Source organism: Mycetomoellerius zeteki, unplaced genomic scaffold, assembly GCF_001594055.1.
Source record: "Mycetomoellerius zeteki isolate Tzet28-1 unplaced genomic scaffold, Tzet1.0 scaffold54, whole genome shotgun sequence".
NCBI lineage: Eukaryota > Metazoa > Arthropoda > Insecta > Hymenoptera > Formicidae > Mycetomoellerius > Mycetomoellerius zeteki.
This window is the reverse complement of record NW_017257544.1, coordinates 220,533-235,367: the sequence shown is the minus strand read 5'-3', so window position 1 is coordinate 235,367 and position 14,835 is coordinate 220,533. Positions and strand designations below refer to the sequence as shown.

The window sequence follows — 14,835 nt, the reverse complement described above, 5'->3', positions numbered from 1 at the left end:
ACGGCGACCGCTTGTAAGATCGCTTTGCAAAAATCCCGCACGATGATCTTCCGTGTCGGAACACCGGAAGATCGATCGTGGAGAATGGAGCCTTCGGAGCCCTTGCCGTAACTCTTCGTTTTAATAAACATAATGTATAAATCACGCGACTAACACTCGCATGTCGATTAAACGCGGATAATAACGACGCATAAATGCTGTCGCGATACTTAACGCACGCGCCGATTAAGTGATTTGTTCGATAGCTGTTTCAGTCACGAAACATTGTCCTCATCGTGTAACGTGCAGCTCTTTATACACGTGTAACTTATCCTCTTAACCCTAGACAGTACAAGCGGTATTTATGATTTCGTTATTTATGATTTCAGAACCTTAAGGTGACATGATACGTGCTATTAGAACGATCATCAGGTTTTAAAAAAGAAATTTGATGAACCTTGAAAAAAATACAATAAGATACGAAATTAGATTAGTATAGAAATGATTACATATGAAATATATTTTATTGGAATCGAGAAAAGTTTTTAACTGTTTAGGGTTCAGCATTCCTAGCTCGCGTTCATTCCGAACGATCGTAATTCAAGTGCAGTATTAATCGCTCGATATGATTTTCATGTTTCGCCCCTGAAGACTCGCGTCGACGCTCGTCTGAGAAGACGGCAGAGTACATTGCACGCGATCGAGCCGCGCCTTTTCTCTTGTAAGGCTAAGTAATCTTTTCTTTACTTAACCTTGCAACCCTTGCGATTTTCCAGTACCATTTAAAGGACCGCCACGCTACAACCCAAAACGACGCTCGGTGGCCTTCAGTGGCACTTCTTCAATGATGACAACGAGCTGCTCAGCGAGCAATTTGGGCACCCTCACCAGGATACCGTCCACCGAACAGCACGCGGTGATGTCTAGCGCCGGTGGTGGTACCACTGGTACCCTTACCAGAACCATCTCAGTGGAACAGTACTCGAGTATCACGCGAGTACCTTCCGCCGAGCAATACGCTACCACCGCAGCAGTGACCGTGAGTCTGAACCGAGTACCGTCCACGGAACAACCGTATCCACCACCTCCGTCGTCTGGCATACTTGTTCGAGTCGCGTCTGAGGAGAAATACGCGCCGCCTGGTGCTGTGCTTAACAGAACCGGCGAGCGATACGATGCCACCCTGATCAGAGTACCGTCCTCCGAGCAATACCCGACTACTAATACGCTGATCAGAGTACCGTCCACGGAGCAGTACCCAACCGCCGCGATGGGCCTGACCAGAGTACCGTCCACGGAACAATATCCCTCCACCGGTGGTGGTATCACGATCGTCGGTCAGACGACTGAGTCGAGCCACCACGGAAGCCTCGGCAGAGTACCGTCCGTAGAATCGAGCAGAAACGATTTACCAAGAATACCGTCCGAACAGAACGGCCACCGACTGACGTCGGAGTACCAGAGTCCAAATTCCTTGAGAGATCCTAACGTGAGGTAAGCATAGACAAGAAAATTGTGCGCGAGCGCCGCCGATCGCTGGACAAAACGCGATAAAATCGCGTGGTTAAAGCGAGAGCGGACATGTGGGAGGGAAGAAAAGACTCTTCTCCTCTCCCGGGGAGATTCATCAGAATTCGGCAAAGATAATTCTCGCTTCGAGTTCGGTCGACACTCGCAAGCAACAACGTTCGTTCGGTACGCTCGCGCGGTCATCGATGCTTCACCCTGACCAGGATTCGCGTGTGGCTGACTGGAAAAAAAAGAAATGCAGTCTCGCATCGCTAGGCGAACCTTGGTCTTGGTCGGCGTGAAGCGCGATCGATCGCCGATGTACCCTAAAAGTTGTACACACCATTTCAAGATTGCCGAGCGCCGCGGAGAATTATTCGAACTTGAGAATGGAGGGTCTAACGAGGCTGCAAGAGCACCGACTCGAGCTGCAGCATCGCCTCGATATGCATAGATCGCAGATGGAGATGCCGCCGTCGCCGTCACCGAGCAGCAGGAGTTTAGCACCTTTCAGCTCGGCCAGCTCGAGCTTATCCGAAGGCAGCAATCAGCCGTCCGGCGAAGACTCGGCCAGCATCGTCACAGGTACACTATTATTTTCTCATTCTATCCCCTTCAACCCACCCTCTGCGCCCGCCCTACGATGGTGAGGGGACCAGAACAAAGAAGTCTGCTCCTCAATGATCCACGAACGAACAGCGAAAACATGAACATCGGTAGATACCCCGGATTCCACAAGAGAGCCAACTGCCAAAAATATAAGGAAGCGGACGGTTGTTTCTTTTGCTCAGCATATCGCGCTTAAAATGACGAACCATCGTCATGATGTATGTACCATCACCACCAAAAACCGGCGGCGGTACGCAAAGGTGGTTAAACGACACGATGAGAGAGTTAATCAGACGATGGCTTTGATGGTTCGTGCATGCTTCCGTTTTTGGTGTCCCTGAGGATATTAGAGATCCTGAATTGATGGCTCCTCCTTGCCAATCCAGCGAGCGAGCTCGGCGAGGTCTCGCTTGTGGAGAGACACGTTGCGCTTATTTTCATTAGCGGCCGCCTTTTAGGATGTGATGAATGTGACGCGACTGGCGATTTCTAGAGCTCTTTGCCGTCGTAGAGCACAATCTATAGGTGAATCGAATTGAGTTGATTTTTCTGAGGCCGAGTGCGCTGAAGTTTTGATTTAGCGTTATAAGAGTTAGCCGTTTTTTCTTTTTCTCTCTTTCTCTCTTTCTTTCTCTGTCTCTCTTAAGGATTTCGATTTCTTGCATGGCGTTTATCGCTCGGTAAAGCGATGCGGAACGAGCACGAGACATCACGCTGAGTATATCCGATCGTTGTCGATTTCTAGACAAGAGCCTCGGCGACACGGCGTCTGACGTGATCAGCGACAGTTCCGGGGTAGGAACCTCGCAGTCCGACACGACCAATTCATTATCCATTCCCGGCACGACGGTGGTCTGCGTGGAGAACTACAGCAGCGGGATCACCGGCCATCTGACTATCAATCAAGGAGACATCCTTGAAGGTACACCACCAGGCAAATCCAACAAAATGTACTCTTCTCGTCTAGTTGACTTCGTAATCGACGACGACATAATGTCGCTCGTTCGATATCTCATGATATTCTGTCTTCCCCATTTGATCGACACCGTCATTAACGCCGTGTTCCGTAACTTGGGACGACAGACGTCTCACTCTGTCTCTCTCGATTTCTGTTTTATAGGTAACGACCAGAAATATTTTTTTGATAGCAAGCGTGTTTTTGTTTCTTTATTTTTAACAGTCACCGGTGCGACCGACTGCGGCCTCCTGGAGGGGGTCTTACGCGGACAGGGTACCGGTTTATTTCCCGCGCATTGCGTTCAAGAAGTCCGACTACGTCACACGAATATACCTCTGGGTCCACAACCCGCCAGGGACGGACGAAATCGAGTTCTGGGCCGCAGAGAATCGCAACACAAGTACTTCGCTACCGCACCTAGATTAAAGAAACCGTAAGTTCCACGCTCAATCATTTTTAACTCGGTTCTTAATTTAATGAAGGATACAATAATGACTTTGAACTCTCAGTGTCACGTCAGAGCCCCGCACTGTTGTTCTTCATCGTTCGAGGAAAGGCTTCGGCTTCGTGTTGCGTGGCGCCAAGGCTACTTCGCCACTAATGGAACTCACGCCGTCAGCCAAATATCCAGCATTACAGTATCTGGATGATGTCGATCAAGGAGGTGTGGCTGATTTAGCAGGTCTTCGAAAAGGAGATTTTCTCATTCAAGTAAGTTTGCAGATATTAATTTACTGCTAAATATGATAAAAATTACTATTATTCCTAAAAATCATCATTGTAGAATTTCATAATTTTGTATGCTTTGAATTATATTGCACTTTTCTCTTACGAATATTCAAGATCAATGGCGAGGACGTAACGACGGCTTCGCACGAACACGTGGTCGACCTGATAAGGAAATCGGGAGAATTGGTGCGAATGACCGTGGTCTCGCCGGTGATCAGTCTTCCGAATTCCCAGTCGGCGGCCGCATTGCCAACTAGTCAACCGATTCAGAGACAATATGCAACCTTGCCGCGCAAGGGTAATAACAACGTGGTGATCGGCGGTACGCTTGGCAGGTCTCCAGCTCCTGTACCACCTCGAAGAGATCCGAAGACCACGCTAAGCGTAGGACGAGCGAGAGCGCGATCAATGGTCGCAGGATTAGGTAATAGATCGATCTGATGTGTACATTAGGCCTTGTGAAACATTCGTGATATATATTTTGATGATTCCATGTTTGTGATGTCTCTTGCAGAAGGAGGAGGCGAAAGGGACGATCGCGACGAAATAGCATCGACTGGTGCGAAGTCAAGTAGTGCGGAATCGATTCACATGCCGCAGCAACCATCAACTGGTCAGAACACCGGTCAGAATACACCAGTGCAACCGAGAACAGCCAGCATCCGATCGCGTCCGACCTCCAGCAGAATCACTGCCGCGGAACTTGAAGTAATTATCTCTCATCCGCTTGCGGCACGCGCGTCAAACATGCTCCCTCTCTTTTTCTTTCGCTCGATCACAGAATCTATCCGTGCGCTCGTTGTCCTCGAATTGAATGGCATTGTATGCACGAGACGAGACCGAGGCTTCAGCTTCGTCCTTTAATTTCTCTTTCAGGAACTATTTCAGCGACAGCAGGGTAGCGCCGGTGGTCAATACAGTTCGTCCATGATGAGCTCCTCTCACTTTCAGACTACTACTGGTCAGTCCACCAAGTCGCATCCGTCGTCGCCCGCCAAGACCGGCAGGGTGTACGCGAGCGTGGCGGAGATGAAGCGCAAGGGCAAAGTAAGGATGACTTGCCACTCAGTTACGAGTTCGCACTCGCCCTCTCGTTCGCGTTTCTCTTTTTAACATTTACCCTATAATTAATAATAAGCCTTAAGATGAAAGCTGCCCTAGATAATAGCTATTAACCTGTTTATTTGTTTGTTTGTTTGTTTGTTCATCACATCCATTAGTAGTTTGATCGAACTCTTTGATATCCCTTTAGACAACTAAGTTTAATCATTCCATAGAATCTAATAGACACGTCTCTTTTTCTCTATTTATTTTTCTCGTATCATACCCATCGATAGTAATTCGTTGACACAATACTCGATGGTTAAGGAGATTACTCTGTAAGAAAAGTCTACCAGAGTCGTCAAAGTCCAAAAGTCGAAAGCGTCATCCGGCGTTCGGTGAACGCTCCTCTCTTTGGGCAATGGTAATGGTGGTTGTTTTCTTTTGCACGTGTGTTATAGTTTGCGCGTAAACCGGTGCGAGCGCACAGCAAAGGACGGTCCTGGTGCGGGCGAGATGACGAGGACTACTACTTATATTACTGATCGAAAATACTTTGTTTCTAGCTCGTCCATGGCTTGCATGATTTCAGGTGACTAAGCCATTTGCTAAATGAAAAGAAATCTGACGTCCGCGAGGGCGTTAGGTGCCACCGTTCAGCTTCGTGTTCACGCCTCAAGTATGATTAACTAATTGCTGCATTTGCATTTAACCAAGTTCAGCGATTTTGCTCAGTTTTTTAAGTCGCTTTTCAGGATTGATTCTATAAGCATGGAAGGCTAATAATAATACGTAACTACGTTCTTCGCAATATATTCAACAATATTAACACTTAAATGACATTTTGTTGAGACAGTAATAGTAGTTGGTCACGGTAGCTTGGAGTTTACGCTTAGCAGGAATACGCTTCTACTCTTGTATCACATTTCTTCAACGTCCTTTTACTGTTTGTTTCACTCTATTCCTCGTCCCTTCACGAAATTTTCAATTGCAATTTTGTAAATTCTTCACGTTCCAAATTTTTCAAAAAGTTCTTCACGTTCAAAGTTAGCAAGATGACGACGTTGGCGTTTACAAGTCCGTACGAGCCTTTTGTTCTTACGTTTGCAGTCGCAATCAAGAGTACGCTTCTTTGGTGGCTTGGGCGGCGGTTCCGATCTTCACAGGGACTTTCATAGCACACCGGATCTCAACGTGCAAGCGCAGTCGTCGTCCCTTTTGGCGCCCAAGTGTCATAGAAGTCAGGAAGACGTAAATGCTCTAAACGGTAGAAATGGGCTTCCACCTCCGAATCATCCGCCGCCACCTCCGCCAGTTGGGCAAGTCGTCAAGGTAAATGTTGGCGCAAATGTGCCAGACGTCGTTACGCCAGCCTCGGTTTACGATAATATGGCGCACATCCAGCAAGTCAAAGGTAATAATCATTTTTTGCCAACTTTATTTCATAACCCTCCGTCATATTAAAATAATTTATTCTAGGCTTTGATCAAAATAAGTATATTTTTAATACAGTATAATATTTTTATTCTTTCAATATTTTATTGCACCATGATAAATATTGTTATATTTATTACACCCAGAACTCGCAGCAGCCACAGTCGATGGTATCTACGGAGTGATGTCGAGTTTTCGGCCGTCGAATAGCGCAAAGCTGTATGCCTCGCCGGAAGATATGAAGACTGTTGGATATCGCTCGCGTAGTTTACCGGCTAATCGTCCACATCTGAGAAAGTCTCACAGTCTACGCGGCACACCGAGCAGCACGACATTCAAATCGACCGGCAGCCAACAGGCACTGAATACCAATATCAATATGAACAGTAATGGAAATAGTAATAATTCGGTCAACAATCAGTACGCGCAACCGTTGAAGACCACCAGGAGTCATAGCACAGCTGGTATTCGCGAACGAAAGAAGAAGACTGTCGTGAGCACTAGCTCGTCGGTCACAAACCTTTCGTCAATCGCGTCTGGCGCGAATGGAACACCCACACCACCTTCCTCAGCGCCGCCAATCCCCGAGCCAGATTACAGCCTGTCCGAATCGGAAAACGATGAAGGCGAGGATGAAACGGATGAAGATGGCGAATCAGAGATTGCGAAAGAGCTAGAGAAGGCGGCGGCGCGAGAGAAGCTGGAAGCAACGCGAGAAACATCCGGCAACTCCAACACATCTGGCTCGAGTTCATCGGGCAGCGGTTCGCTACCACATTCGTTTAGTGTCGAGGAGATTCAGAAAGTGCGCACGCAGTTAAAATCGTCCAAGAGTCATCCGAACGATTTTCTCTTGCAGCAAACGCAGCAATCGCTCGTGGAGGACGGCGACAACAGCTCGAGCGGCGTCAGCTCAGACCAAGATGTGCCGGTAGGCCCACCGATGGGCTTTGACGACACCGCTGCACGAAATCTGGCTAATCAGGAGAACAACCAGCACTCAATGCCGGGAGGTACTCTGCTAACCGGCGCCAATCCGATCGAAAAGGAGAGCAATCAGACCAAAAGACCAGGCTATGGCGGCAGCGGTTTGCTTACCAGGCACGCAGTCAGCCTGGCGCAGCTACCGCCTCCGATCGAAGCCGATGCTGAAGAGCAGAACAATGATCTCTTCGTTCCGCCACCGCCGGAATTCAACGCCGGTCCGTCAGCTGGCGGCCAAGACCAGGAAGTGGTGGTGTTCGCACCTCCGCCACAGTTCTGCGATAACAAACAGCAGCAGCAGACCACGGCGCAGAATCGTGTCAAGATAATCGGCGCGATTCCCAAGGTTGCCGGGAATCAAGTGAAGGCATCGGGCGGTCGATTACCGTAGAGAGACCACAGATCGTAGGACGAATGATTTATTCGTATATTACTTCCTGATGGGCGAGCAGAAGAAAATTTTTAACACATACATCGCGATTTCGAAGTCAATATATTTAGAGGCTCTCCGCCTTTTCGGTAGTGATCACCGCGCAACGAGCGCACTAAATTTAGACTAAACCGCGACGATCCGCGCGAGCGTATATAAAGCGCGATCGCTTGGACTTTTCTCCAAGAGTAAATCGTATTCTAATCGAGCGTCTAGGAGTCGTAGGAAGTATACCGAGAAAATAATTGAGCGCGTTTTTACCAAGTAAGTTTACGAGTGTGAGCGTACGTCCGATTGCACTACAATAGAGGATTGGTTTGTCACACACGAGCGCACGGTCGATTACAAATTTGTCCATCACCAGTCTGTCCGTGAGTGAGTCGACAGATCCGCAAACCGATTCGCTGCGTCGTAGAGAGAACGTGAGCGGCCTAAGGGCACGAAAGAGCGGATATACACATTCTGACGGAAGAAGACGAACAACCGAGATGGAGATAGAAAGGAAGGAAATGCATTTGATGCGTGTACGCGTGCGTGAGTTGTGAATGTGCAATGCATATCGGTTTGTTTTTCATGTTTCTATCGAACTACGAGGTGTTTTAATACTTTTACACGACACGACACGACACACTTCGCTCCGAGAACATAGAACTGTTGAGACAATTTTTGCAAATCGCTTCTAAATCAATTTTAAGCAAAAGCACTACAGCAGTCTCGCTTACTCTTGATCCCCTATTAACCCGACGAGGCATCGATGGTGATGATTTCAGTGACGATGACGCGAAAATCACGTAACTGATTAGTTGTTAATCGAACAAGCGCGGTTTTTTAGTTTCTCTCGTGTCTAGACACTGCTCAAACGCCTAATCACAAAGCTCTACTCGCGAAGTCATTAGAGATTCTTCCTAGTTTATAATTGCAAATATTATTAATATTAGTATTATGATTTTATTATTATATTAATATTAATATTGTTAGAACATTGTTATTATAATTATACGGCGACTATAACGCTCCACTGATGAATCCTTCGAGAAAGCGTAGTCGCGTCACAAAAGGATGTGCAGCACTATACTTCGTTATAATGCACCATCATTACTCCAGCTTGTGTAAAGTAAGTCGTACTCCTTCCATCTACATGAAAAGCTTCCTTGAGCCGGAAAACTTTTTGTGTCCATGCATCACTGTCTAATATGAATGCAAATCACAATCGTGCAGGCGAGATATCTTTCGCAAGCATGAAATTGATGAAGCTCTTTAATGATTGGATTGGATTCTCGAGCTCTTCGCACAAGCGCGGTCCAAAATCTTGCAAATTAATTGCAAATATTTACACAAAAACACACACAAACACACACACACACACACACACACACACACACACGTATACACACTGAACCTTCTTGATTATCGTTTCTACGCCTTCGCGAACGCTGGGCAAAAACAAAAATCGCATTTTGTGCAGCACAAGTGCGAGCGCGCGTGAGTCGCCGTGTGGTTTTTAAGACGTGGGAAAGGCCGAGTCAATCATACGTTTTTAAATGTTCCTTCGATATACTTCATCGTCGTCAATTTTTTTTTTATAGAAGCAGCAAGATTCAACACAGCGTAAATACCAAGTATATTTTTGAACATTCTTTTGTATAATATATACAAATGATCCGCGAGATATTTAGAATAATTTAGATGCTTGGATATTTTTATCGGAGATTATTAAAACAATTTACGAGGAAGATTTGAGAATAAAGTTAAAAAATTAATAAATTATTAAAATAATTACAATGCATCTCTAGCGCTGTTTGCGCATCATATCTTACATATTTATCTTTTTAATTTTCTTTTATAAAAATGATGACTTTTTTTCGAGATTTAATTTGAATACCATAAAATAATATTTAGTTAGGAATAAAGAAAGCCGATATTATACTTAATATCCACGAATCGGAATATCATAAGATATTTGGATACTTTAATGAATACGCGCGAAACTATTCTGTATCCGATAATACACATCCAATGATGTTCACCAGATGTATACGCTGTGCGGAATCGCGTATCATTTGCGAGATTATTTCCTAAACTCTTGCAGGTCAGCGAAAAACAATATACGACACGCGTGCATCACGACGGCTCGTACAATGCAGCAAACAGAGAGATCGGCTGAGAGACGAGGCTTTATTTTTCTTTGCCGTGCACGTGGCGCGTGCGGCCACGTGGCGTCCTGTACGGAATGCGTGCACATCAGCTACGTGGACCAGGAGACGCGCTAAGCGCCGAGCACGGTTTGCGGCCGAGATTATATATATATATATTATATATATAATTACGACATTCCTGCCAAAAGTAATATAGTAGTCTTATATATCAAAATTTACGCGAGAGAGTTAACGAATTGCGTAACACACGACGACGCGTAAGAGGACACACTTTGTAATCTAGTTGTTCCCTCCACTTCCCTGTTCCCCTCGTTTTTTCTTCCGCGTCGCTACGCGTGATCGATCGTGATCCCTGAGGCACACATGAAGAATCGGGATCCGAGGATCACTGCTGTGCGCGCACGCGGATGACTTCCTTGTTAAAACCTACCAGTAAAGTATTTATATATGTATAGTATATGTATATATATATACACACACACACGACGCGCAACACAGGGCTGTTCCCTACATGTGACGAAGATTAATCGGCCACGGAAAATTCGAGAGACGCGATGTCTCGGACGTTGTGGAAATACCGTTAAAATCACCGGTTCGCAAGATTGCGATCTCAACGTGAGGACTGAAACACACCGCAACGTGAAACTTTGTGATTTTTAAGGGTTCTATCGAATTAGTTAATTCCTTCTGGAGAACTCTCTCTCACATACTCGGATTTAACTCCCGTTACCGATTAGTTAGCGTCTCGTGGGGAACGCAACATGTGCGATACAGAGTGTCTCGAAAAAGAAAAAAGATTTTATTACTTACCCGCGGGAAAATTTTAATAAGTATTCAATGCTAAGTAGTAAAATCGTGAACGAGCAAATGCAAATGAATACAAACAATCGATATATTTTGTATCATTCGTGCTCGATTTGCTCGATGATACTCCAAATGTTTGTTATATCCGCTGTTTAATCTCCCTGTCGAAGCTTTCGGTAAGAAAGGATCGGCGAACATTTTACGAAGAAATATATTCGTACGTGCATTTCTCGAGACACTCTGTACACCACGCTCTGACGTGAGAACGGCAAGTGCCAAGGAGAGCCATCGAGAGCCGTAGCTCGATAATCGTACTGCGACCGACTGAATTTTTGGACCCACTCTTTATTATCGTCTAGCATTCCTACGTTTAAATCTCACTCCCCTGCTCATCCTCTTCCTCCTGTCCTCCATCTTCATATTTCAGTTATCACTATCATTAATATTATTATCAAGCAATTACTATTAGTATTTTGTATTATAGGTATTGTATTGTAAATTGCAAAGTACGTGCAATGTTTCGACGATGAATAATAATCAATCATGTTCAACTAATCTGCCTGAGGTTCTCTTTTCACTGTCATCCTGGAACTCCGGAAGGTGTACGCACAGAGAGATGAAAGATCCTCTTTGATATATCCAGTCTTGATGCATCCAGTCTCCGCCCCAATCAACATCCAACATTATGCAATTCTAAAACTTAATACCTGCAGAACACAAATTAACAGCAACATTACATCAATGTTATAATTTCTTACTCAACAACGTAACTGCTCCGTACAACATGTATTATATTACATTTATATTGTTGTGTGGGAAATTGTAACACTGTAATGTAATGTTACTGTTAGTTTACGTAATGTGTCGCGATATCTTTTCATATTTCGTATTAAAATATTTACATTATTTTATTTTTAATCGGAATCTTGTAACTTATTCATTTCTATGTTTGGGTTATAAGAAAAATTTTCGATTCGTAATGTTTTAGCGATTAAATATCGAACTAGACTTGATGGGTCGAAACAAAAGCAAGAAGATGATTATTCGACTTGGCTGAAGATTAGGAATTTGTCATCATTTTCGGGAATGGTAAGTAAAGAGACACAAGAATACGATATCGCAACCGTGAAATTATTATTATTCTCTTACAATATCTATCTCTTTAATGTTCTGTTCTTGAGCTATAAACTGTCATTCGTGTTTGTACATGAAAATATCCAAAAAAGACAAAGCACTGTTCGACGCTCGGATATTTCTCTCTTATTCGTTTCTCATTCGCTCGGACTTCGGGAAAAGCTCTTCGCTTCTTTCCTAGCTTTTATTCCGAATTTTTCCTTTTTTTTTTCCTCGTAGAACAACTATGTGGATTAATGAACACCGGCGGTGCTTTAACGATCGGTCGATCCACACAATGAACGCAAGTTGTCTTTTCCTTTATTATTATTTGGCAGTGCGAAACAACCCTCTTTGCTACGCAATTTAAGTCTTGTCGAGTCTTGTTGGATATGAGAAGCTCTATATCGACTTCGGCGAAGCGACGAGAAATCGTGAGATCGTTTGGCTAAATATCTGGGCCGATATATTTCAGGTGATTGAAATCATGCTCGATCCTCGCCGCTCCATCCGTAGCGCGAGAAATATTGTCTTCCCATTTCCTTTTAAGAATCTATAGGGCTTGCGAGATAACGAAGCTAAATTGTAAATAAGTGAGCTCATCAGTTTTCGTCGTCCCGCTCGTGTATATACTTCAAGTTTTTCTCTACACGCTATAAACCATATTAGTTTAAACTATGCAATATATTTTCCTACTTTTATACAAGTATAAGCACTTCTCTAACCGAAGCAATCTCGCAGGGCCGCGATCAATATCAGATCATCAATGCGGTAAAGGGCTCAGCACAAAGCATAATAAGGGTATCTATCGTAATAATACGGTTTATCATACACTATTTATAGAAAAAAAAAAAAAAAATCAATCGAATAAAATTGACGAGTTAAATAATAACAAAAATACGCGATGATTTACAAGACTCTTTGGAACTGAGGAAGAAAGACGTTTCTAATACTGATTATACGAATAAACGGTGTTTCACTAACTAAGATATGGGCGGCCCTCGTCGCGATCGCTTGAATCTCTCGTCACGCTTTTACATAGAATTTATAATAAATGCAAACACTATATCTGTAATAAGCTATATTTATATGCACATGTCTCGGGGGAGGGCCTTTGTATATCGCGTCACATTCAATTATTTACAATTCCCGAGCTGCGGCAAAGAAACCTAGTCGAAAAATTATGTCTCTCGATCTCCATCTCGCCGCCGCCCGCTCAAAATAATATCCGCTGCGACCGTTTCTCCCGGTATGCTGCTGCTTTTCCTTTATACATTTACAAGCCTTGTAACTTCTATCGACACGCTGCTACATCCACGTATAGTGACGATCAAGTACGACGAAAACTGAAAAGCCGCACCGAGCCCTTGCATGTTTGTAACGCTTACTCCTTTCGTCAATGCCATATGAGATCCTCGAGTTTGTGTACATGTGCTCGTAGAAGTTATCTCTCTCGACTTTGTCAGAACGATCCAAGAAATTTCACGCGAAAAGTCAGTTGCGTACATCTAAATTTATTCACGGATAGGTATTCCAATGTCTAATATCATGTCCAAAAAATTAAAATGCAATCTAATAAATTTGTCACTCTTTAATTTTTTAGCTTTACGAATTTTTTTAAGCTTAAAATTTATGCAATTGGTATTCTGAATGTTCCGTAAGTTTTTCGCGTGGATGTTTAGAAAAAGAAAAGTAAAATTTATTCTCTGAAAATGAGATACTTTGCATTTACTAGATAATTATTTTAATGAAATCTATGGTTAAATAGATAAGGAGAATCTCACAGGTAAAATTTAATTCTTTCGTATTCCATTCATTTGCGCTTTCTTCTAATTTTTGCAAAAATACGATGCCCACAGAATTCCTGTACCTCTTCATACTTCTTTCGCATTTTTTCCCTTTCATTCTTTCCTTTCATTCTTTCCCTTTCTCACGCCCCTTATTTCTTCTATATTAATTATAGCTAATGTTTTTCTCTCTTTCTCTTTTATGTTCTCGCACGCACCGTTCAAAAAAAGTAAATCTACAGATGTATATATGTATGTATGTGTGAATGTGTGTGTGTGTTCCGCAAAATTCTTTCCAAAAACACAATAGGAAAAAAACGTATGAGTGTTCATGTATTTCGCTTCATTATATTTTTTGCTCTTTTTTCCACGGTAATACAGACCTAATTAATTTAGAGAACACTTTATAACGTTTCCCTTATATTTTATATTATTTAATGCATTGCGCAGCATCGCACGGATTGATTTATATAATTCTATTTTAAAAATGCACGAAACATGTGTAAAAAAAAAAGAAAACCAGAAATCATAGAAATGGGATGATTTCCGGTCAGACTTCGTGCATTACAAACGTATACAAATCGTTTTACGCTGCTTTTACGCGTACCCCCCCATTTTCTTTTCAGCCTTCCATCTCTTTATTATTATTATTATTATTATAAAAAATTCAATATTGATTCTACAACGATAATTTAGAATTATCAGCAGGCCGATGGTACGAACAATGATAAATACACGAGACGCTACAATTACGCATATGTGTATGTGGCTAGACCACGTGTATTTTTTAATCTTTCATGTTTACAGAAGAAAATTTATTTACCACCGTCGATTCGAGCAAAAAAATGCGGCCACCACGCCACAGCCTAAAAAATTTTTTTAGCTAAATGCAGTCGATTCGTTTTCTTGGCTAGTGACAATGACTACGTTTACGCGGATATCTTTAATTGGATTTAATAACATCATAGTTATGAAACTGGCCAATCATAGCTATTCCTGTGAAGAATGGAACAAATGTGATTGACCAGTTTCTAACTACGGATGTTATACCCGATTAAAGGTGTCCGTCTAACCGTAGTCAATGAACGCAGGTGTAACTCATATTCGCAATTAGTTACAACAGGGAAATAACGCACGAGAGAATATAACGTAGAAAATACTTAATCGGAATTAGACTCTCCATTACATAATTATACATAAGAACATCCTAAATATATTCGCAACTCGAATAAACTTATCGTAAACAGGATCGCTAAGGTACCATACCGAGCTCGTCCAAAAAATTAAAACTTAATGTACCTT

At 43.2% G+C, this 14,835-nt stretch overlaps 1 protein-coding gene across 1 annotated transcript in view; it reads left to right on the top strand.

The window, feature by feature from the left end:
• Prosap (SH3 and multiple ankyrin repeat domains prosap) overlaps positions 1 to 9,335 on the top strand; it is a 36,348-nt gene extending 27,013 nt beyond the window's left edge. The window contains exons 8-17 of the mRNA XM_018456055.1: positions 756 to 1,473; positions 1,841 to 2,073; positions 2,843 to 3,019; positions 3,278 to 3,488; positions 3,565 to 3,766; positions 3,899 to 4,208; positions 4,299 to 4,492; positions 4,661 to 4,831; positions 5,936 to 6,239; positions 6,406 to 9,335. Coding sequence (XP_018311557.1) covers positions 756 to 1,473; positions 1,841 to 2,073; positions 2,843 to 3,019; positions 3,278 to 3,488; positions 3,565 to 3,766; positions 3,899 to 4,208; positions 4,299 to 4,492; positions 4,661 to 4,831; positions 5,936 to 6,239; positions 6,406 to 7,634 — 3,749 coding nt within the window. The 3' untranslated portion in view covers positions 7,635 to 9,335. The remainder of the gene's footprint in view (positions 1 to 755; positions 1,474 to 1,840; positions 2,074 to 2,842; positions 3,020 to 3,277; positions 3,489 to 3,564; positions 3,767 to 3,898; positions 4,209 to 4,298; positions 4,493 to 4,660; positions 4,832 to 5,935; positions 6,240 to 6,405) is intronic.
• Positions 9,336 to 14,835: the final 5,500 nt, after the last annotated feature.